Below are 21,378 nucleotides of genomic sequence, written 5' to 3'. Positions count from 1 at the left end.
GTTTTCCTAGAGGCAGAACCATTAAATTAGGATTCATTCTGGAAGGATCAAAATCCTTTCCCAGACCCTTATGCTCACAGCCTTTCCTGCCAGGTCCCTGTAGAGGGGGAAGCAGGCTCAGGGGAGCGGTGCAGATAGAGCCACCAGGGTCCATGTGCCATTGCCTCTTACTAAACCTCCAAGTCCTGCGCCCAGGGAAGACACTCAGCCCGAGGTGCATCACGGAGGACACCACTCACACTTGGGACCCACTCATGGTATCCAAGGGCATTCTGAAAGTTGAGACCTTCCAGGGGAGAAGCCAGGGGGTGGCCATCTGGGTCATTATCACCCAATCCCTCAGAGGACAAAGGAAGGGAGGCTGAGCTTAGAAGTGCATGGAGCCAAAGATGACAAATGAACATCAACGGCAGTGAAAGAGCCAGGAAAAGCATCAGGATTCCTCGACGCCCATGACCCCAGAGGGCATGGACAGCCACATCTTCCACATTGCCTGAGATTAGTGGATTCACACTTGAGAAGCACACGGGTCACCTGGCATTCACGTCGCCCTTCCAGGCCAAGTGGCTCAGTCCTCCTACTTCAAAATCTCTCATAATCTCAGCTCTCCCTACCTTGGAACTGTGTTTCTAGGTAGTCTTTCTCATGGGCACCTGGATGGCTCAGTCAGTGAAGCTCAGGCCATGACCTCAGGGTCCTGGCATTGAGCCCCATGTTGGGCTCTGTGTTCATCACAGAGTCTGCTTAAGATTCTCTCTCTCTCTCCCCCCCTTCTCCCTCTGCCCCTCCCCTTGCTTGTGCTCTCTAAAATAAAGAAATAAATCCTAAAAAAAAAAAGAGAGAGAGAGAGAGAATAGTCTCAGTAGGAAAAAAAAAAAGGACCTCATTCTTCCTTCTTAAGGGAAAAAAATAAAAGTGGCAGGGACATACCGATGAGTCATGCAATATGTATGAAGGAAAACTTAATTTTTGGAGTTGGATGTCTTGTACAAATGGTTCCCAACAGAGAGGAAATATTTCTAGAAAACAGACTACACACAGACCCAAAGGCCTAGGGTTGGGCGTAGCAGCTCCCAAGTAAGCAGTGACAGGATATTTGTCAGAACTGCTACCGAGGAGTTCAAGGAAAGCTCAAGGAAACGGAACAACTATCGGTCTGTGGGGACAGGCTCACACTCTCGGGCCTCCTAAGGACTAATCCTTTAGACAGAGAGACCTAAGGGGACTTCTGTTTGTTTAGGAAACATCAAGTCATCTTATTTAAAGTTTCAGAAACAAAACAAGTCATGACTTTATATCAAAAGCAAGGAGCCAAGCCGACACAGCAATGGTTGGGGCGCCTGGCTGGCTCACATGACTCTTGCTCTCAGGGCTGTGAGTTTGAGTCTCACACTGGGTATAGCAATAACTCAAAAATAAAATCTTTGGGGGACGCCTGGGTGGCTCAGTGGTTGAGAGTCTGTCTGCCTTTGGCTCAGGGCGTGATCCTGCAAGGAGCCTGCTTCTCCCCCTGCCTATGCCTCTGCCTCTCTCTCTGTGTCTCTCATGAATAAATAAATAAAATATTTAATAAAATAAAATAAAATAAAATAAAATCTTTGGGGTAAAAAAAGATCATTTGTTAAACTTGAATAACTCCAAGAGCCATCTGCATGTTTCACTGATGGACCTTTATTAAAATTGTACATAGATGTCATACTTCATTTTTGTTTTTGTTTAAAAAGAACTTCCTCTACTTCTAGTATCAAAATAGTTCTCTTTTTTAAATACCTTGAAAAACAGTAATACAATTATTTTGTTATATATTAAATATCTTCCTAAAATCGCCACCGGTTCTGCTCCATCTCTCTCCTAGATGTTTTACGGTGTTTTTGGCATCTTGAAGGCTTTATCCCAGAGAGGCATTGCAGATTTGAAAATGAGAAGCCGATGGCAAGAAGTGATGGGATGTCCAAGACTCTTATTTATGAGGCCTCCCTGCAGAGTTACCAGCTGTAAAGCTGGGCCACATCTGAATCTCTCTTTAGGGCATGTACTCGGGCCTGTGGAATTAGGGAAATAAATCCAATCTTGCGCTGAACCGGTAATGCTGATGCAACAGCACCCTCTCATGGCCTGCAAGTATAAAAGCACCCAACGGTACAGGAAGGTATTAGGACATGCTTTGTTGGAAATCTAGAGGTGGGTACCAAAAAAAAAAAAAAGAGAGGAAGAAAGAAAGAAAGAAAGAAAGAAAGAAAGAAAGAAAGAAAGAAAGAAAATAAATTTATTTTTCAGGGGTCACAAGACAACCGGCTTTCCGAAAGCCCACTCTCGACACAAGCTTCTTCCTGCGGCTCCATCGTGAGGAGGCCAGCTTCGCACGAAACTGGAACGCGCACCATCAGAAGCTGGACTCAGGTAACGTTTTCTTCCGACTTAAGGAAAGAGTGTGGTACTTCACCTGTTGCAAGGTGCTCAAGGGAGGGTGCTCTCCGGGAACAGGTCTCTGGGATGCGCCCAGGGCACCGGCCCACGCAGGCCTGCCGGCCTTGCGGGGGAGGCGGAGAGAGCTGGGTGCCGACCAGATGTCCCTCTCCAGGCGGCTGGCGGGGGCCCTGGGCAGGCCGTCCCGGAGCTGAAAGGAAGGAGAGGAGACTCGAGCATGTTCACCCACCGCTGGGCTCAGCCTGCCGCTCACCAGGGACACTGGGGACGCCTGTGGGGCCACCTCTGCCCTGTCATGCTTGGTCTCCTTCTTCCAAAACACAGACCTCAGCAGGGTGAGGGTTCCCTGTGGGGATCTGTCAGTTTCCATGTCTCTGCCCTCCGCGTGGGTCCTCATCCTGGCTAAGGCACTGTGGCGGCCGTCTGCGCTGCTTCTAGAAGATGCCGCGGTGCTCAGAGCTTCCTTGGGGGAGGGTACCCTGCTGTGGCTTCCTGCCTGACCACTTCCCTTGCAGTTTGCGGTCTTCTGGCCCTCAGCTCGGGCTCGTCTCTCATCCCCCACCGAGGGCATCACCGGGAGGGGCAGGTCAAACTCTTTGGGCAGCTTGATATCCTGACTTGCATTTTCCGTGGCTTTCCTCGCAGTGTTGGGACCATCTGAGATTCCAGGGGTTGCAGAGTAGTTGGTGTGGCCCGAGGGGCAGGGCACTCTGTCGCTGGCTCGCCCACTCTCTTCTCCCCTAGCCGGGCCGGTGGCTTTTGACGTCCCGTCCTCACCAGCAGCGCCTGTCAACAGCGGCACGATGGACTGGCTCGTGGATCGGGGCCTCCGCCTGGACTCCAAGTACTCCACCAGCTCCACGGACCCACCGAGGGGTTTCTCTCTGGGCCTAAGAGACCATCGGAGGGGCATGGTCTTGAACAAGGCTCCCTGCTTGGCTCTGGAAGGTGGAGGCTCCTTCATGCTGATGCTTCGGCCTCGTACACCCCGGACCAAAGGCCCAGACTGCAACCCTCCTGAAAGAGACACCAAGAGCGTCAGTGCCCGAATACCCCTCCGGCTGCAATGCGTGACTACAATGCCTGTCATCTAACAGACAGTGAGCGAGCATTCCTGATGTACTCAGGCAGCCCTGTGCTGGGAGCTGGGGACAGAGCGGTGAGCGAGACACTGAGGTTCTAGCTCTTGGAGGCATCAGCATTGGCACCATGTCCCATGGAACCCTTTTACATATTTGAAGCCACAGGGCAAGCCAGTTCAACAAAGGCAGCTGCATGCCCAGGCAGCACCGACTCCTGAGAAAGCCCAGTCTCAGAGGCACCTAGCCCTACGACTGAATACCATTTTCATTTATATCTAAATATTTGCATGAAGCAGAACGCTCAGCAAAAGTCCCTCCTTCTTCCAGGTCAAATTAGGTGCTTGTACCTTTCAGGGGCAAGAATCTCTGATATCCTATCTGTGGGCTTAAAAAAATAAACAAATGGTGCATTTAATTTTATCAGAGCTGCCACTTACGTCTTCTTTGTGTGTTTTACAACATGTATATATGGTTGGAAAGACAAGTTTGATATGTGATGTCGAAGGAGAAATAGTCTAAAAAAACAGTGTAATCCCAGCTGAAAAAATGGATACACGTGTGTGTGATGCATGCATGTGAAAACATACAAGTATGGAAAAGTAAATACTAAAATGACAAGATGTCGAGGGGGACATAGGATGATGCTGTCTATGTATGACTGATTTTTAAAAAATTCTTTCCTAAATTTTAATGTCTCTAAAGGGAATACACACATAGCCATGGCTGTATGTTTCTCCTGAGGAAAGAGTCACTTATGAAAACAATTTCGTTTACAACAGCATCAAAAATAATAAAATACTTCAGAATTAACTGGGGAGGTGAAAGACTTGAATAACAAACGCTACAAACATTAGAAAGAAATTAAAGATGACAGATATGGAAAGATATCCCACGTTCATGGAAGGCTCAATATTGTTAAAATGTCACCATTCCCCAAAGCAATTGATCTGCAGCTTCAACCCAACCCCTATCAAAATCCCAGTGGGGATTTTTGCAGAGACAGAAAAACTCATCCTGAAATTCATCTGGAATCTCAAGCGACCTCCATAGCCAGTTACAAAAAGACAAATACTGCATGATTCCACCGCATGAGGTGATCAGAGTGGTCAAAACCAGACAGAAATTGTACAGGGGGCGGCCAGGGGCTCAGGGAAGGGGAGAGTGTTGTGTTTTTGTGAAATGGGCAGACTTTCAGATTTACAAGATGAAAAGAGTTACAGGGATGGATGGTGGCTGTGACTGAGTCACAGCACGAATGTACATAACACCACTGAAACATGCATCTAAAAACAGTCAAGGGACTCCTCGGTGGCTCAGTGGTAGAGTGGCCACCTTCAGTTCAGGGCATGATCTCTGGGTCCTGGGATTGAGTCCCGCATCAGGCTCCCCACAGGGAGCCTGCTTCTCCCTCTGCCTGTGTCTCTTTCTTTGTGTCTCTCATAAATAAATAAATAAAATCTTTAAAATAATAATAATAATAATAATAATAATAGCAACACACAATCACCTGTCACTGTACCATTATGCTGCCTTGATGTATAAGATGCCTGCCATCACAGAGGAAAAAAGTCTTCACCCGCACGACCCGCATGGTGCAGGGACAGTGACATGCATTTAGATAAAGACCCAATGTCAACCACACTGCCTTTCACCCACACCTGACACTCTCATCAGTGAGGAGGAGAATGACCCCCATGAGCGAGGACTACCACCACAAAATGCCCCTGTCAGCACCACAGCCAACTGGGACGAGCTAGATGCAGAGAGATCAGAGGTTCTCAGGGGACAGGTGACAGCTCAGGGTCTGCAGTCAGGGGAAGCATGGCACACATCATCAGCCAGGCTCCCGGGGAAGAGGTGATGGGAAGGCAAAGTCCACTGCCCACCAGTGACTGGAGGGGTTTGACAGCATCTCTCAGAGGTTCCTGGGGAATTTTACCTGCCATGGATCATTCTGGTGGGTTTTTTTTTTTTCATTCTGGTGGTTTTTAATCATTCTTCTTTCATTGGGTATTGTTTTCCTTAAAGCATTTCCTTAGATCATTACAGCAAGAGACACACACAGTTTCACCCAAAATGTTTTGCAGTTTCACTTTCGACGGGCCTTGTCATTCCACCATTAAGTCCCCATCCCTCAGGGGAAAAGCAATATGCTGGGCTCTGAGACACACATGCTGTTGTTGCTGGATTTTTTTCCCCCTTGTCCACCACCCTGGGAAGGGCAGAAAGGGAAGCTTTTATTGGGAGGACAAAGCTGTGACTTTCAGCTTTTCAAAACGAGATGACACAGCCTGCAGCCTGGCAGGTGGCGAGGTGGCTTGGCAGCGCATCCCCTCTTCCCGGCTGAAAGGCCTAGGGCAGCGGGGAGGTGCGTTGGCCACGCGGCAGAGACAGAAGGGACAGGAGAGCACTGCTCACAGACATCTCCCTCCTGGGGGAGGGGACAGTGCTCCCCCTGACCCTCCCGGGGGGACCTCCTGGAGGCAGGGAGCCAGAGGCAGAGGTGGCTGGTGTTCAGAGATGCCTGAGTGAGGGTTCCCTCTGCTGCCCCGCCCTGGAACCTGTGGCCTGGCCCAGGCTCAGCCGGCTTGAGAACCTGGGAGGACCTAGAGCCTTAAACCACATGGAGGACATGGAGGACATGGAGGACATGGAGGGTGAAGTCCTCCCTTAAAATCAGAGAAGCCTCAGAGCCTGCGCGATGGGCTTTCCAGGTCCTGCGAGGGACAGATGGCACCTGTACAGCTGGCAGGCTCCGCCCCCACCCCCAGCCCCACCCGCAGGCCCCCCCCAGCCCTGCCCCACCCCCCATGGCCACAGACCCGCCTGCACCCCCGCCCACATCCATGGCCCTTACCCACAGCCCTGCCCACGGCCCACCACCCACAGGCCCCGTCCACAGCCCCATCAGCACCTGCACTCCCCCCCATGGCCTCCCCCATACCCGTGGTCCTTACCAACAGCCCCGCCCACACCCACGGCCCCATCAATACCTGCAGTCCTTACCCAGAGCCCCAATGGCACCTGCAGCCCCGCCCATGGCCCTGCCCACAGCGCCACCCACACCCACAGCCCCATCCACGGCCCCACCTGCAGCCTCACCCGTAGCCCGGCCCACAGCCCCTCCTGCAGCCCTGCCCACGGCCCTGCCCACACCTGGCTCTGGTAGTAGCAGATGCTGCCCTGAGACATGCCCCCATATGTTCCTATGTGACTTTTTATCTGCCGCTAACAAGTCGGGCATCTCTGACCTCAGGATGCATGCTGCCCACCCCCTGCCCATTCTTAATCCACCTGCAACAGGACCAGCCTCCTGGTCCAGGTATCTCAGCACATCCGAGGCTTTCCACTGTGCCTCTCACAGCCACCTACTACTTACACCTTCAAGAGACATGTAAGGAGAGCCTACTGAGAGCCAAGGGCTGTTTTCAGTGCTAGGGATATGGCTGTGGAAAAAAAACACACAGTTCCTGGCCCTGTGGGGCCTGACAGCAACATGTGACATCGTGGGATGGAGTGCTGAAGGCTATGACAAAGAATGAGGCGGGGTAACCGGGGAGTACAGCGTAGTCAGTGGCTGAGGAGTAAGGAGAGAAGAAAGCTGAGTGAAAAGGGAGGAGGATGCCATGTGAAAGATTGGGGAAAACAGCCTGCAGGCAGAGGGAGCAGCAAGTGCAAAGGCCCTGGGGCACAAGTGAGCTTGGTGGGTCAGGGAAGCAGCAAAGAGACCACCATGGCTTAACCAAGGGAGAAAAGTTTCCCCACTAGGGGTCTTCATCTTCTGAGCCCCCACTTTAATTCGGAGACATCTCTGTCTCTGGTTGCAGAGGGCAACCTGGGACAAGCCTGACCCCCAGACTTTCCCTGGGTCCCCTAGAGGGTAAGGACAAGCTACATGGCTGAGCTGAGCCTTGTCCAGCTCTGAGACTAAGCCAGTAGGATGAGGGTGGCGAGGGGAAAGTGTGCCTTGGCAGGCCGAGGCCACCCCCCCTCATCACTCCAAGAATCACCTCTGCTCAGGAGAGCATGGAGAAGAGCCCCAGTGGGCAGAAACAGAAGAAACAACACACAGAAGGGGATCAGGGAGTCAGAGAACCAGCAGAACAGGGCTCTGATGAAGTGGAACAGACAAAAGAGAAGCTTTCAGGGAGATTCAAGGATAGAATGAGGGCTGACAAAAGGTCTTCTAGGTTTTCAGATGTAGTAAATGCTTTGAAGGCACGTGGGTCACTGTTGAGACTCAAATCCATGGCCGAAAAGACAAAGGAAGCACAGTGTTTCACACCTTAGAGCAAGACGACCAAGAGAAATCGCAGGGAAAAGCTAGAAGACCCCGGGAATGGACCCAGGGGACCCACCAGGCAAATAATAAGAATTTGAAAAGTCAGAGAAACAATAATTAAACATACAAAAGAACAATTTCCCTAAAGAAAAGCCTGCATCTGTAGGCGGACAGGTTCTGGGGGTTCTAGGTGGGGGGGTGGTGGTGGGGAAACAGACCTGGGCATACTCTGGTGGAATTTCTAAACTCCAAGGGCAACAGCTTCCAGCCCGAAAGAACAAGTGGTTCTCACGTAGGAGGGGGGGAAAAGGCGTCTCACCTGCCACCCTGGGGCCTGGCGGGCCGTGGGAAAATATCTACAGACACCAGAGAGGGAAGGATTCTGACCCAAGAGTCCGTCGACCAGCCAAGCTGCCACTCACTCCCTGGTCAAGGAAAGTATTTGTGCCTATGCAGAGGGAGAGGGTGCATCGCCCATCCCTAAAAAGAACTCTGGCCAAATGTTAAAGAATGAGAATCCAGATCTCAAGACAGAGGGGGATGCAAAGAAGACAGGTGGGATTTTCAGTGGAGCCCGCGGCCCGTGTACCATGCAGCTGCATAGGGGCAGATGGTTTGGGGATGGGGAATACAAGGTGACATTAGAGCATTTGGGATCTGGGAAGTCACAGCGTTCACAGCCTGAAACCAAGTGCTGAACCATCTCAGAGAATCTAAGGGCTGGGAATTGAAGTTTGGGGCAGGGGAGGGGTCCTAAAACAGAGCAGAGGGAACACGTGAAGGCATTTCAAAGCGCTCACTCTGGGTGGGGAAAAGGAACTGGAAGCATTCTTCGGTCTCATCTCACTGCGGGGAAGGACGGCAGGCAGAAATGAACTACAACGGCGCACGGAATAGGAATGACCTGGCTTCCCATATCCATAGAACAGGAAGATGCATTTGATGGCACACATGGGAGGGAAGGATAAGGGAACAATTCGCAGGATGGAAAAGGCACAGCAGAACTTCTAAACAGACAAAGGAAGAAACAAAGAGCCACATGACCAACTGGGCATAAATAAGGAAAAAGAAAACAGAAATAGCAACAACAAAACAACTTTCTTAAAGAAACAAAATCAAGTTTATCATTGTTAGATTGAATACCAATGGACTGAATGCTCCGCTTGTGAGACAGGCTCTCCGTTTTTGACATTGAAAAAAATAACAACAAAAATAATAAAACTGCAGTGTTTACTAGAAACCACTTAAAACTAACTAACTCTAAAAGAAAAACTCATAAAGCAAAAGGGAATGGCAAAGTGATACCAGGAAAATGCAAACAAAAAAGGAGGAAGGGGTGGAATGATTAATCTTGAAAAAGACAGAATTTTATTTTTTAGAATTTATTGATTATTTTAGAGTGTGTCCATGAGAGTGGAGGGAAGATAAGAGGGGGAGAGAGAGAATCTCGAGCAGACTCTCCACTGAGCATGGAGCCAGACATGGGGCTTGATCTCCTGACGCTGAGGATTATGACCTGAGCCGAAATCAAGAGGTGGACACTTAACAGACTGAGCCACCCAGGTGCCCCTTAACAAAGTAGAATTTAAGATGAAAAGCGTGAAGCAGGATAAAGTGCCACGTTACAACAAGAACAGACGATTTATAAAGGACACTGACACATATTAAAGCAGCAACGAAACAATATAAAGCAGAAATTATTAAAGTCCGTGGCATACTTGATTAAAAATACAGCCATGCCAGAGGGTTGGACTAGACCTCTTTCCTAGCCAGGCAGCCCTTGATAAAGTCAATGTGAAGACAAAGTGAACTGAATCCAAAAACCAACTCACCTAATTGAATAGTTTCGACACAGAGCTTATGTCCCCTGACTTGACACAACAGGCATTATTTCATGTGTGCACAGAACACTGACGAAATAATAATCGTGCACTTACTTGATCGTGAGAAGGGGATGCTTTTTGAAAGCCACATTCTTGGATCACAATCCACAAAATGAGAAAGAATTAAAGGGCGAGCTGCACCCCCCCCCCCCAATCACGAATGCCTGAAACTCCCAGATAACCTTCAAAATGGAATTGAAAACAGAAATAACACAGTATCTGGAACTGGAAAGTACCGATGATGTGAGAAACGAAGCCTCGAAGGCCCAATAAAAGCCACCGAGAAAATTTACCACCAGAGGCACGTCCACCAAAAATATGAAGTCTCAGGGCCCTTTTACTAATCAGGGGGCTTCTGCAAAGGGCGCTGGACATTTTTTTTTTTAATACGGTCTTGATTTTTGTTTTGTTTTGTTTTTCTAAATGTTGCAAAAGCCAGGTTAGTTTTTACAACTTCCTTCTTGAAGGGCTTCTCCGTACACTCCTCCCCAGTTACGGAAGTCGCAGTGGGACATACCCTTTTCCTGATCGGAGAGGCTGCTGGTGAAGACGGGAGGGTCAGGCTCCCGGGGCCGTGAGGGGCCGGGGCTGGAGCTCCAGGACAACAGGCTGCCCCTGGTGCTGCCGTGACTGCTCTCCAGCCGAAGGAGCCAGTGATCGGAGAAGGAGGAGCTCGTGGAGCCTGCGGAGAAGCCACAGGGAAGGCTGGACCCACCCCCACCAGGTGGCTCGGGGTCCTCCGAGGAGCCTCTCCGCAGCCAGACCCCCACCCCCGAGTCCCGGGGCTGCAGAACCAGAGCAGAATTACACAACAGAAGTGATGACCAGAGGAGGACCCCGCAAACTGCTTGACCACGTGACCATGCTGACAATCTAGGGAAAGGCATTCGGGCCCAGAAAGGTCAGCGTGGTGACGGGCATGGAAGGGCTTCCCTTGACATCACTTGCCACCAACTCCAGTTTTCTAATAGGCCAGGTTTTCCATTCGTTCTGTGTTCTATAAAAGGAAGGCAGATTTCCCATTGGGGTTGATTCAGACCCCTTGGGGCGTTGTGGTTTAATTTGGCCACCTCCCAACAATTATAGGATAGGATTGCAGAGCGCAATAAATCACATAGGGAGGTCAAAGTTGACCTCCAGACTTCCAAGTTTGAGGCTGCTTAATGAACATGTTACTGGGTATGGTTTAATAGCTATCTTTCCTACTGAGGCCCAGTGTCCCTAACAACCACCTCGCCCTTTTTATTTTTATTTTTTAATTAAAGATTTTATTGATTTATTCATGAAAGAGGCAGAGACACAGGCAGAGGGATAAGCAGGCTCCCTGTGGAGAGCCCGATGCGGGACTCAATCCCAGGACCCCAACGTCATGACCTGAGCCAAAGGCAGACACTCAACCAGTGAGCAACCCAGGCGTCCCCCCAAGCCTTTCTAATAGGATGAAAGCAGGTGTATGTGCAAAGCTAATTAAAGTTTGACATGAGGGGCACCTGGGGAGCTCAGTTGGTTAAGTGTCCGACTAACTCTTGGTTTTGGCTTAGGTTCTGATCTCAGGGTCATGAGATCGAGCCCCATCAGGCTCAGAGCCCCAACATGGGGCTCAATCTCAGCAAGGGGGTCTGCTTGAGATTCTCTCTCCCTCTGCCCTTCCGTTTTGTGCTCTCTTTTTCTTAAAAAAGGGATCCCTGGGTGGCACAGCGGTTTAGCGCCTGCCTTTGGCCCAGGGCGCGATCCTAGAGACCGCGGATTGAATCCCACATCGGGCTTCCGGTGCATGGAGCCTGCTTCTCCCTCTGCCTGTGTCTCTGCCTCTCTCTCTCTGTGTGTGACTATCATAAATAAATAAAAAATTTTAAAAAAAAGATTTAAAATCTTAAAAAAAAATAAATTACAGTCTGGCTGGATAGGAGTGAGACTGGAAACCTGAAATCCTGAAACAGCTACAAAAGCAGCTGGGTCATCGGCTACAAAACATTATTCCTTATTCCTTTCCCCTGGGTCCATTGTGCATCCCTACAAATGCTGCAGTCAGAGTCCCCCCACTTCTGGATCTGTACCTACCTCCCCTGGTCCTTGTCGTTCATTCAACTGAACACCTTCCCAGCTCCCCACTCCTTCCTGAGCGACAGCACATACCTCTTACGGAGCTGCTGGCTGACCAGATAGGGATGCTGTTCCGTTTCTGATAAAATAGGATGTAAGCGCCTCGGGTGTTGACCTCGTCCTCTGGGAGCGGTTCAACCGTGCTGTCGTCGTAACTGTACCACTGGCCATCCAGAGAGTTCCGGCAGTAGGCTGCAAAGGTCCAAATCCGAAGTGCCAATTACTGGAGCCCTCTCTGCCACCACCACCCCCCTCCAAGAAATAAACCCAGAAAGGCATTTCGCACGAGCAGAGCTGAAAAAAAAAAATGGACGTTGTTTGTTAACAGAATGAGAAAAATCGGTCCATGTCTGAGCAGAAATGAATTTTGTGGGAATCAGATCAATCAGTTACCCTCCCAGATGCAGTGAGCTGTGACTTCAAGCCGGAATCCTTAGGTTTTAACCCTGGGGTTCTGGCAAAATCGCCAGTAACGGGGAAGCCCTGAATTATTTAGCCAGACAGTAATGTCAAGGTTCACATGGTTCCTTGAGAAAGTTCGAAATGCGCATCTCTGATTCAGTATGCAATTAAAAAACAACAACAACAACATATTTGAGATTATGAAATTAAAAAACAACTATGTATTTGAGATTATGGTATGTGTCTTTCCTGCCTCAGAACTGAAGGAAAACATTTAGCAAAGGTCCATAAATAAGATTCTTGCCACCTTCCAAATAATACGACAAAACACTCTCCTTCCCCTCCACATCTCGGCCCATGGTGCCATCCAGAACCCACTAATCCGGAGTCAGCCCATTTTTCTGTAATGAGTCACATAGCAAATATCTTAGGGTTTACAGGTCCCATTCAGCCACAGATGGTCTCTGCCATATATTCCTTTTCTTCTTCGTTTTCATCTTTTAAAATGTGAAAACCATGTTTTAACTCTTGAGCTGTATAAAAAAACCAGCGCTGGACTGAATTTGGCCCGAGGGCCACAGTTCGCTGAGCGCAAACTTCCACCCCCATAACCAAAGGCCAGTCTTACTGATTCTACTTCCAAAACGCATCTGGAACACCCCAACTGTCACCTCCTGAGTCCCAGCCAACACCATCCCTCATTTATTTGAGCCCCAGAAATGCCTCCTAACTGGAATTCCAACTTCCACACTGGCTCCCTTCTCTGCCTCTTTTCCACAGAGGAGAGCTACATTTGTAGACTAGATTATGTCCTTAACCCTAAAGTCTTTTAACGGCTTCCCATTACCCTATGGAAAAAAAACCCGCAAACTCTCGTCCATGGCCTACACATAGTGCCCACTTCTCCGGCCTCATCTGTGTTATTTACCCCGGGTTGCTATACTTCAGCCGTGACAGGCTTTCATCATTTCTTAAACACATCAAACCCTGTCCCAGGGCCTTTGCACATACTAGTAGCTCTTCCCATAATGGTCTTCCTCCCATTATTCACATAGCTAGTTTCCTTTGGTTCTGGCATATGGGCGCCACCCTCAGAGAGGCCTTATTCCTATCACAGATACCATCAATTGTATACCCTTCATGATGCCAGGCAGTGAAAGAGCTGAAGCAACAAGCACCTGTGTGTCTGAAATCAGACTGAAGCGCCACGAGGGCAGGACTCATATGTGTCTTGCTCCTCCCAGGAGCTCCAGCACCCAACACAGGGTCTGGCACAGGAGGGGCACAGGCCGCCCAGCATGCCCAGTGTCCTGGTCGGGGGAGAGCCCAGCCTTCCGGGAGCACCTTCTCCTGGGCGGCGGTGGGGGGGGGGGCGTCCCAAAGCTCAGGCCACGGTCCCGACCCATGACCACAGCAGCACGAGCCGCGAGGCGAGGCTCACCTGTGTAATGCCCACCTTGCAGACTGCCGTGGTGGTTGCAGACGGCATACAGGTCGTACAGGGAGTCCAGCGGGTAGCCAGCGGGCAGGCAGGCCGGCTGCTTCCAGGACGGCCAGGGGCCCGTGGCAGCCGGGGAGCCAGCGCCTCTCTGGGCCACGTGCGGAGCCATGTCGAGGCCAGAGAGCGGGAACCTCACCAGTGTGGACAGTTTGTTCCTCTTCTCACCCACTTGACAGAACCTCTTGAGGTGGATGATGAGGATGTCGGGCAGCGTCCACAAGCTCAGCTTCACCATGCCCCGCTGGAGGGCCTCGCAGTGCGGGCACTTCCATGCATCGTCCTGCGCCAGCTAGAGAGGAAGCCAGTGACTCTGAGGCCCCCGCCCCCCATGCCACGTGGCCAGCCCCCCCTCCCCCATCCCCAGCCCAGACCCTCGGGCAACACCTGCTCCTCCTTGGTGTAGAACTGAAAGCACTCATCCAAGGTACAGCTGTGTTGTTGGTGTGCCTGCTGCTGCCGCCACACACTGTCCGCATCCTGGACCCGCTCCTCCTGGAGGTTCCCAAACAGCCTGCAGGGTGCAGACATTCAGGGCATCAGGGCCTCCTACAGCCAAGGGCACTCTCACCTGTCTCGATGTGCAGCATGCAGGCAGCCACCAGGGGAGGTGAAGTGGCCCCGCCAGCACCTCGCACACACGCTGAGCCCTGCTCACTTTGACCAGGATACTTGCTCTCGCCTGCCAGCTCCTGGGGGGTAGGGGGGTGGGGGCCGGTGCTCAGCCGATTCGTCTAGGCTTCCTCAGCTAGCGCAGGGCCCATATCTTGCAGAAGATTAATAAACACTTGCTGGAATGAACAGCGTCCTTTTCCAAAGTATATACTCAGTTATAGGAACAGCCAAGCTGAGTGATCAGGACAGCCTGGGTTCAAGTCCTGGCTCGGCCATGAATGTGCTGCAGGACACCGAGCAACTGCTCAACCTCCCTGTGCACCTGAAAACGTCTAAAAACTGTGGATTGTGGTAGTACTGACCTCACAGGGCGTGGTGAAGGGGAGATAAAGTGCATCTAGGTGAAGCGCTTGCTCAGGGCAGTGACCAGCATGGGCTGAGTGGGTAAGCATCTATTACTACTATTTTTTTAAGATTTTATTTATTTTCATGAGAGACACAGAGAGAGAGAGGCAGACACAGAGAGAGAGAGGCAGACACAGGCAGAGGGATAAGCAGGCTCCCTGTGGGGAGCCTGATGTGGGACTCGATCCCAGGACCCCGGGATCACGCCCTGAGCTGAAGGCAGACGCTCAACCTCTGAGCCCCACAGGTGTCCCTATTTACTACTATTTTTAATATTATCTATTACTATTTCTACTATTACTACTATTACTGCCACTGCTCCTCACACCACCCAGCATGACTGTCATCACTGTCATTACTGTTGTTTACATGCAGACACGTGTCACCAGGGTCTCCCAGAGGCATGGACCACACGGCCTCCTGCCTTCCGGTGTATCGGGGGAAACAGGGCATGGGAGGATTTATTTGAACAGGCAGGCTCTGCCTCTCCTCCCCTGGAGCCCAGTGCTGTTGTACTCACCGCTCCTTGGCACAGCTCTCCCACTCCACAGCCAGCTTGATGTGTGGGGGGCCTCCTGGCCTCCTGAGGTGCATGGCCCTGGGGAAAGAACACAGCCCATAAGAAAGTTTGAGGCCTCCTTCCCCTTCCTCCCTGCCTCCCACCCCAGGACTGATGTCCCAAACAGAACTGCCCAAAGATCTGAGTGTAAACTGAGGCCAGGGAGATAGAAATGTGACCAGAAGGGTCATGGCCTCAGAGAGGGCTTCCTTTAGCGTGGTCCACTCCCTGTGCAACCAGACTCTTTGTTCAAGGCTTCTCAAACTACTTATGGTCAAAGACCATTTTGTTGATGTTTCTAAACCATTACGGGCCCCCAGGTGGCTCAGTGAGTGGTTGAGCATCTGCCTTCGGCTCAGGGCATGATCCCGGGGTCCTGGGATAGAGTCCCCCATTGGGCTCCCTGTGGGGAGCCTGCTTCTCCCTCTGCCTGTGTCTCTTCCTCTCTTTGTGTCTCTCATGGACAAATACACAAAATCTTTCAAAGAATAAATAAACCATTACAGATAGATCCTTTTGTGAAATACAATATAAACGTAATGGAAGGACAAAATAGTTCAATTTTTTAAAAAAAATTATGCAAAATTATTATGCATTCATCCTATTTCAATTGCTCTGTCCTATTGCCTTGACATACCTAAGGGCTTCCTCTCAAATTCTGTCATGGGCCGGTGACAATCAGGGTACAGGCTGGCATCACAGTCTGTGGAACTCATTTGGAAGCCAGAGTGCCACGAGGAGGGCCCCTCTCAGAGGCCCCCCAGCCCCTGTGCTCACTTGTCCCATCAGACCAAAGAAGGACAGGCCAACAGTCCTCCAGCCTCCCTAACTCTACTCTGTAAAGCAGCTGCCAGGCGAGGAGGGTGAAGATGGCACAGAAAGCATCAAACCTTCGATCTTCCACCCCTCCTGATGGTTCCTGGACTTTACAAAGGGACGAGTCCTTCCCATCTACGATCCTTTTTCTTTTCCTTTTTTTTTTTTTTTTACAAGATTTCATCTATTTTTCATGAGACATACACAGAGACAGGCAGAGACACAGGCAGAGGGGGAAGCAGGCTCCCTGCCAGGAGCCCTATGTGGAACTTGATCTCAGGACCCCGGGATCATGCCCTGAGCTGAAGGCAGAGGCTGAGCCACCCAGGCGCCCCCCCACTGTGATCCTGATATCCATTTGGATTCAGACACCAGTTCCAGTGTGGGCTTTCTATCCACACCACAGAGCAATGACCTCCATTCCAGCGTTATCTACCTGAAGACAGCATCAGATCCACACACAGGTGGAGGGTTTGGCCCTACAAAAGCCCCCTCCCCACTTCAGACACCAAAGGTCCAGGTTGTGATCTGGGCTACAGACTGGAAGCTCTGGGGACCCTCTCCTTGGGTTTGATTAATATGCAGGAGTGGCCCAGAGAACTCAGAGAAACATTTCACTTGCTTGCTCACCAGCTTATTATAAAAGGATGCAACTGGGGAATGGCCAGATGGAAGAGGTGCAGAAGGCAGAGCTTGCAGAGCTCTCCCAGCACCACTATGTGCTCACCCACCTGGACGCTCCCAAAACAAGCCCTTCCGGGGGTCTACTTGATTAATCATTGCCCACTGGAAGTGCAATCCATCTCCAACCCTCTCCCTCCTTTGATGTCTGTGGGTGGGAAGGACAGCTCCCACCTTTAATCACATGGTTGGTTCCCCTGGCAACTCACCCCTCCCTGTCCTGAGGTTCTTTCCAAAAGTGACCTCATTAGGGGCACCTGGGTGGCTCAGTGGTTGAGCATCTGAGCATCAGGGCATGGCATGATCCTGGGATCCACAATTGAGTCGGGCTCCCTGCAGGGGGCCTGCTTCTCCCTCTGCCTGTGTCTCTGCCTCTCTCTCTGTGTCTCTCATGAATAAATCTATAAAATCTTTTTTTAAAAAAAAAACAAAACCTCATTAATACAGACTCAGGTGTGGTTGAAAGGGCTTGTTGCGAAGAATAAGACACCTTTATCACTTATCACTAAAGGCATTCCAAGGGCCTTAGGAGCTCTGCGGCCACAAGACCAAATATATATTTCTTATTATAATTGAGAGTATCGCACCTATGTTATGGATTCACTCAGCTTTGGTGGACTGAGCCAGAAAACCAGAGACGTTTATTGGTAACTCTACATCTTGTAGAAAATGACCCAGAGCCCTAGATAAGTTACAGAGAAAAACCACCTCTTGGGTATCATGACGCTCACGAGCATCACCTGGCAGGGCCGTGCAAGGTGGAAGGATGCAGGGGTGGCCAGGCCGGTGTTCCCCCTCCATCACAGACATGGGATTCTACAGTTTGAGCCAAAGGCTCAGTGGGAGAATTCTCCTCCACCCCAGACGGGACATTCAGGTTGAATTCAGCACCCTGAGCTAACTGAACAAATTTGGGTTTCTCAGTCAGACGGAAATGGGTTCTGATTCGGGCTGGGCCCTTAGCTACATGGGTATGAGCAAGTTAGGGGCACCTGGGGGCTCAGTGGGTGAAGCGTGTGCTGCTGTCGGCTCAGATCCTGATCCCGGGGTCCTGGGATCGAGCCCCGCATCGGGCTCCCTGCTCAGCGGAAGTCTGCTTCTCCCTCTCCCTCTGACCTCTCCCACCCCTGCTTGTATATGCTCTCTCTCTCTCTTTCTCAAATAAATAAATAAAATCTTTTTAAAATTTTCAAAAAAATTTTAAAAACTATGAGCAAGTCATCACCGGGAACCTCAGCGTCCCCACATCTCTGAGTGGCCATCACAGCACCTCTCTAGACACAAGGGTTGAAAGCACAGAAATGTGTCCAAGGACCTAACACAGGTGACTGACACCACAAGGCAAGCAACCAGGGGTAGCTAGGATTATAATCCATTCACTGACGCTCCAGGCAAGTACAGTTGCGCTTGTTCTCTTACCAAAGCTGGAACGTCCTTACCTGTCAACTGCCCAGTGACAGAGTGGATGACTGTCGTGTGGGGATAAATAGCTGCAGGCCAGGGAAAGCCCCACAACCCGGACGGAGAACAGAGATCCCGGGTTCTACAGAGACAGAAAACAAAGTTGGTGGGTCATCATCACGTTGACTTCTGTTGGGTCGAGGACAAATAAGTTGCTCAAAGAGCATGATCCTTTATGTTTATAGTCTATTTTGAGTACTGCCTTAAAAATTAGGCATTAGACATTTCATGTCTTCATTCTGAAGACATGAAAATATTTATTTATTTAGTTTTGTGGGTGGTTTTGGGTTGGTTTTTTTTTTTTTTTTTAAGATGCACACTGTAGGGGCACCTGAGTGGTGGCTCAGTCAGTTAAGCATCCGACTCTTGACTTCGGCTCATGTCATGATCTCAGGATCGTGGGATTGAGCCCTGCATTAGGCTCATTGCTGTACTTGGAGCCTGCTTAAAATTCTCTCTCTCCCTTCCTCTTCCCCTCCTCCCTCTAAAAAAAAAAAAAAAAAAAAAAAAAAAAGACAGTGTACCTTTTACCATAGCAATCTAGCTCTTTAACACACTAAATTTTCCCAAACAATGAACAGTGTTTTTTAAATAGTGTACATTTAATTGGAGCAGATGCTGGCTCGGTCAATGGAAGAAAATCGCTCAGTTATGTTAATTAATGATGAATAGATCATTTAATACCTTACCTCAAGATGACTATCATCATCACCAAGTTGCCAAAATGAGGCAATCAAAGCAAGCTAGAGTCTTTTTTTACATACCAAATGCTTAAGAAGTATTCATACACTACAAAATAAGCCACAGAAAGAAATACTACCTATGTTTTCATTCTAAGATGCATGTTATTTATTTTCATATTCTAATATTTCTGAAGTTGAAGGCTGTCATAAGCAGTGTTATTCACAATAGTCAAAAAGTGGTGTGTCGGGATGCCCGGGTGGCTCAGCGGTCAAGTGTCTGCCTTCAGCTCAAGGCATGACCTGGGGACCTGAGATTGAGTCCCCCATCAGGCTCCCTACATGGAGCCTGCTTCTCCCCTACCTGTGTCTCTGCCTCTCTCTCTGTGTCTCTCATGAATAAATAAAATCTTAAAAAAAAAATCAGTGGTGTCTTCAAGTAAAGCAAATACAGTTTAAAGATGTATTTACTTATTTGAGAGAGAGAGCATGCATGGTAGGGAGAGCCAGAAGGAGAGGGGGATAGAGAATCTCAAGCAGACTCCACATTTGAGTGCAGAGCCCAACTCAGGACTCGATCCCACAACCCTAAGGTCACAGACCTGAGCCAAAACCAAGAGTTGAATGCTTCACCCACTCTGCCACCCACACATCCTGAAAATATAATTCTTTAAGTGGTCACGGGTGACTTTAGCTTTAACAAGAAAAACAGTGAAATATCCTTCCAAACCCTGACGATGGCAAAAAGTAGATGCATCTCTACTTGTAAAGCACTGATGAGCTATAGGTTGAGGTCAGACACAGGGAAATAAGGGGGACAGGCATTGCAGTTCCAAGAAAGAACAACGGTGCATGGACATGACCCAACACGCATGCAGACAGCTGCAATCTGCTCCCCTGGCTGCAGCAGCTCATGTGTGCAGGGGGCAAGGGAACGCTGCTAAGGTGAAGCAGAAGCCAGCTGTAGGGAGCCTTAAGCATGAAGTCTGGGGAGCTTGCCCGATTGGACCATGGCCACACTCTAGTTCACCTACAGTTTCAACAAGGACAAAATTGATCGCAGGCAAGCAAGCTGCCTCCAGAGGCTTTGATCCAGGGGTGGCCAGGGGAGGGTTGTACTTCCTAAGGAGACTATTTCTTAAATCTGGGGGCAGCAAAGTGGAGGGTGGGGTTGCGGTTCTTTTTCCTAATAGTCCTTGGCTGTTTGGATGGCAACATAATCAACACGATTTAGGCAGTGGCCCGGCGTGGAGGCAGCTTACCCCACCTGCACACAGAGCAAGTTTGCAAAGTGATCGCATATAAAAGTCTTGGCAGTGACAGATCTCTATCTTTTCACGATTCAAATGAATTCACTCTGCCCAGCAAATTGGCCATTTTGGGAAGATGTTCTCCTATCTTCTGTTCTTAGCTAGGGAAACTCATTCTAGAACCTGCACTGATTTTAATCTCTTCTGCTCAAGGTTGAGAATTCTGAATGTATTCAAAGTATGACCATATGGAGTCAGGGTTTTAATATGGTACTAAAGCATTGTGGGTTTACACGGATGGGTCATCCTTAGGAACCCCACAACCATTTTTTTTAATTTTTTAAAGATTTTTTTATTTATTTATTCATTCATGAGAGACACACAGAGAGAGGCAGAGACACAGGCAGGGGGAGAAGCAGGCTCCCTATGGGGAGCCCGATGTGGGACTCGATCCCGGGACCCCAGGGTCACACCCTGAGCTGAAGGCAGACACTCAACCACTGAGCCACCCAGGTGCCCCAATCTCAGTTTTTAAAAAACCAGATAAAATTATTGTAATACCTAGATTTTCACATTTAGACATAAACCTCCATTTACATTTGCCACAGAAAATCATACCTCGAGTATATTTTCCACATGAGTTATACCTCAAGCCCCCTGAAATTCTGAATCCAAACATGTAAGTTACAATTTATGAGACCCCTGCTCTCCAGGAAAAGCCCTAAGTAAATATACAAAACAGAAAAGAACAGCATAAATCCTATTCCAGTGGTGTTTTTAGAGATTTAACAAGAAAAAGACTCTGTCCATGAAAGGTATTTTGTAATGGTGCAAAGAATAAAACAGCAGAGGCCACAGAATGGTTACTTCCTCACATATGATCAAAGCTGGGTTTTGTTTTTTGTTTTAAAGGTTTTATATATTTGGGGCACCTGGGTGGCTCTCATTAACAGCAAATGCTGGTCTATCTTGAGCTCCTCCTAGATCCCTACCCTCATCTCCATCCCCTGCCACACACACACACACACACACACACACACACACACACACGCTCTGACCTGGATGGGGACCTCACTCTTCATGACACAGCGGACATTACTGAGAATGCGCTGCTGGAGCTGGACCCAGGTGATGGCTCTGTCTTCCCTGAGCAGGAAAGGCGGCCCGAACCTGAAACATTCAAGGCTTCTGGTTATGTCAGCAGCGGAACAACCAATGCTACTCAACAGCCACG

General features: G+C 49.6%; 1 protein-coding gene across 2 annotated transcripts in view; it reads right to left on the bottom strand.

Moving 5' to 3' along the window:
• Window positions 1-1,649: 1,649 nt before the first annotated feature.
• USP43 (ubiquitin specific peptidase 43) overlaps window positions 1,650-21,378 on the bottom strand; it is a 50,445-nt gene continuing 30,716 nt past the window's right edge. Inside the window, exons 8-15 of one of the 2 annotated variants that reach the window (XM_026005685.2) lie at window positions 21,203-21,314; window positions 18,193-18,296; window positions 15,218-15,295; window positions 14,065-14,191; window positions 13,621-13,969; window positions 11,811-11,969; window positions 10,192-10,356; window positions 1,650-3,444 (exon numbers count right to left, since the gene is read on the bottom strand). In XM_026005685.2, the coding sequence (XP_025861470.2) occupies window positions 2,384-3,444; window positions 10,192-10,356; window positions 11,811-11,969; window positions 13,621-13,969; window positions 14,065-14,191; window positions 15,218-15,295; window positions 18,193-18,296; window positions 21,203-21,314 (2,155 nt within the window). In that variant the 3' untranslated portion in view covers window positions 1,650-2,383. The remainder of the gene's footprint in view (window positions 3,445-10,191; window positions 10,357-11,810; window positions 11,970-13,620; window positions 13,970-14,064; window positions 14,192-15,217; window positions 15,296-18,192; window positions 18,297-21,202; window positions 21,315-21,378) is intronic. The other variant, XM_072730348.1, reaches the window with a different exon arrangement.

The sequence above is a fragment of the Vulpes vulpes genome, chromosome 12 (assembly GCF_048418805.1).
Source record: "Vulpes vulpes isolate BD-2025 chromosome 12, VulVul3, whole genome shotgun sequence".
Lineage (NCBI taxonomy): Eukaryota > Metazoa > Chordata > Mammalia > Carnivora > Canidae > Vulpes > Vulpes vulpes.
The sequence above is the reverse complement of the archived record's forward strand: the minus strand, read 5'-3'. Positions and strand labels throughout refer to the sequence as shown.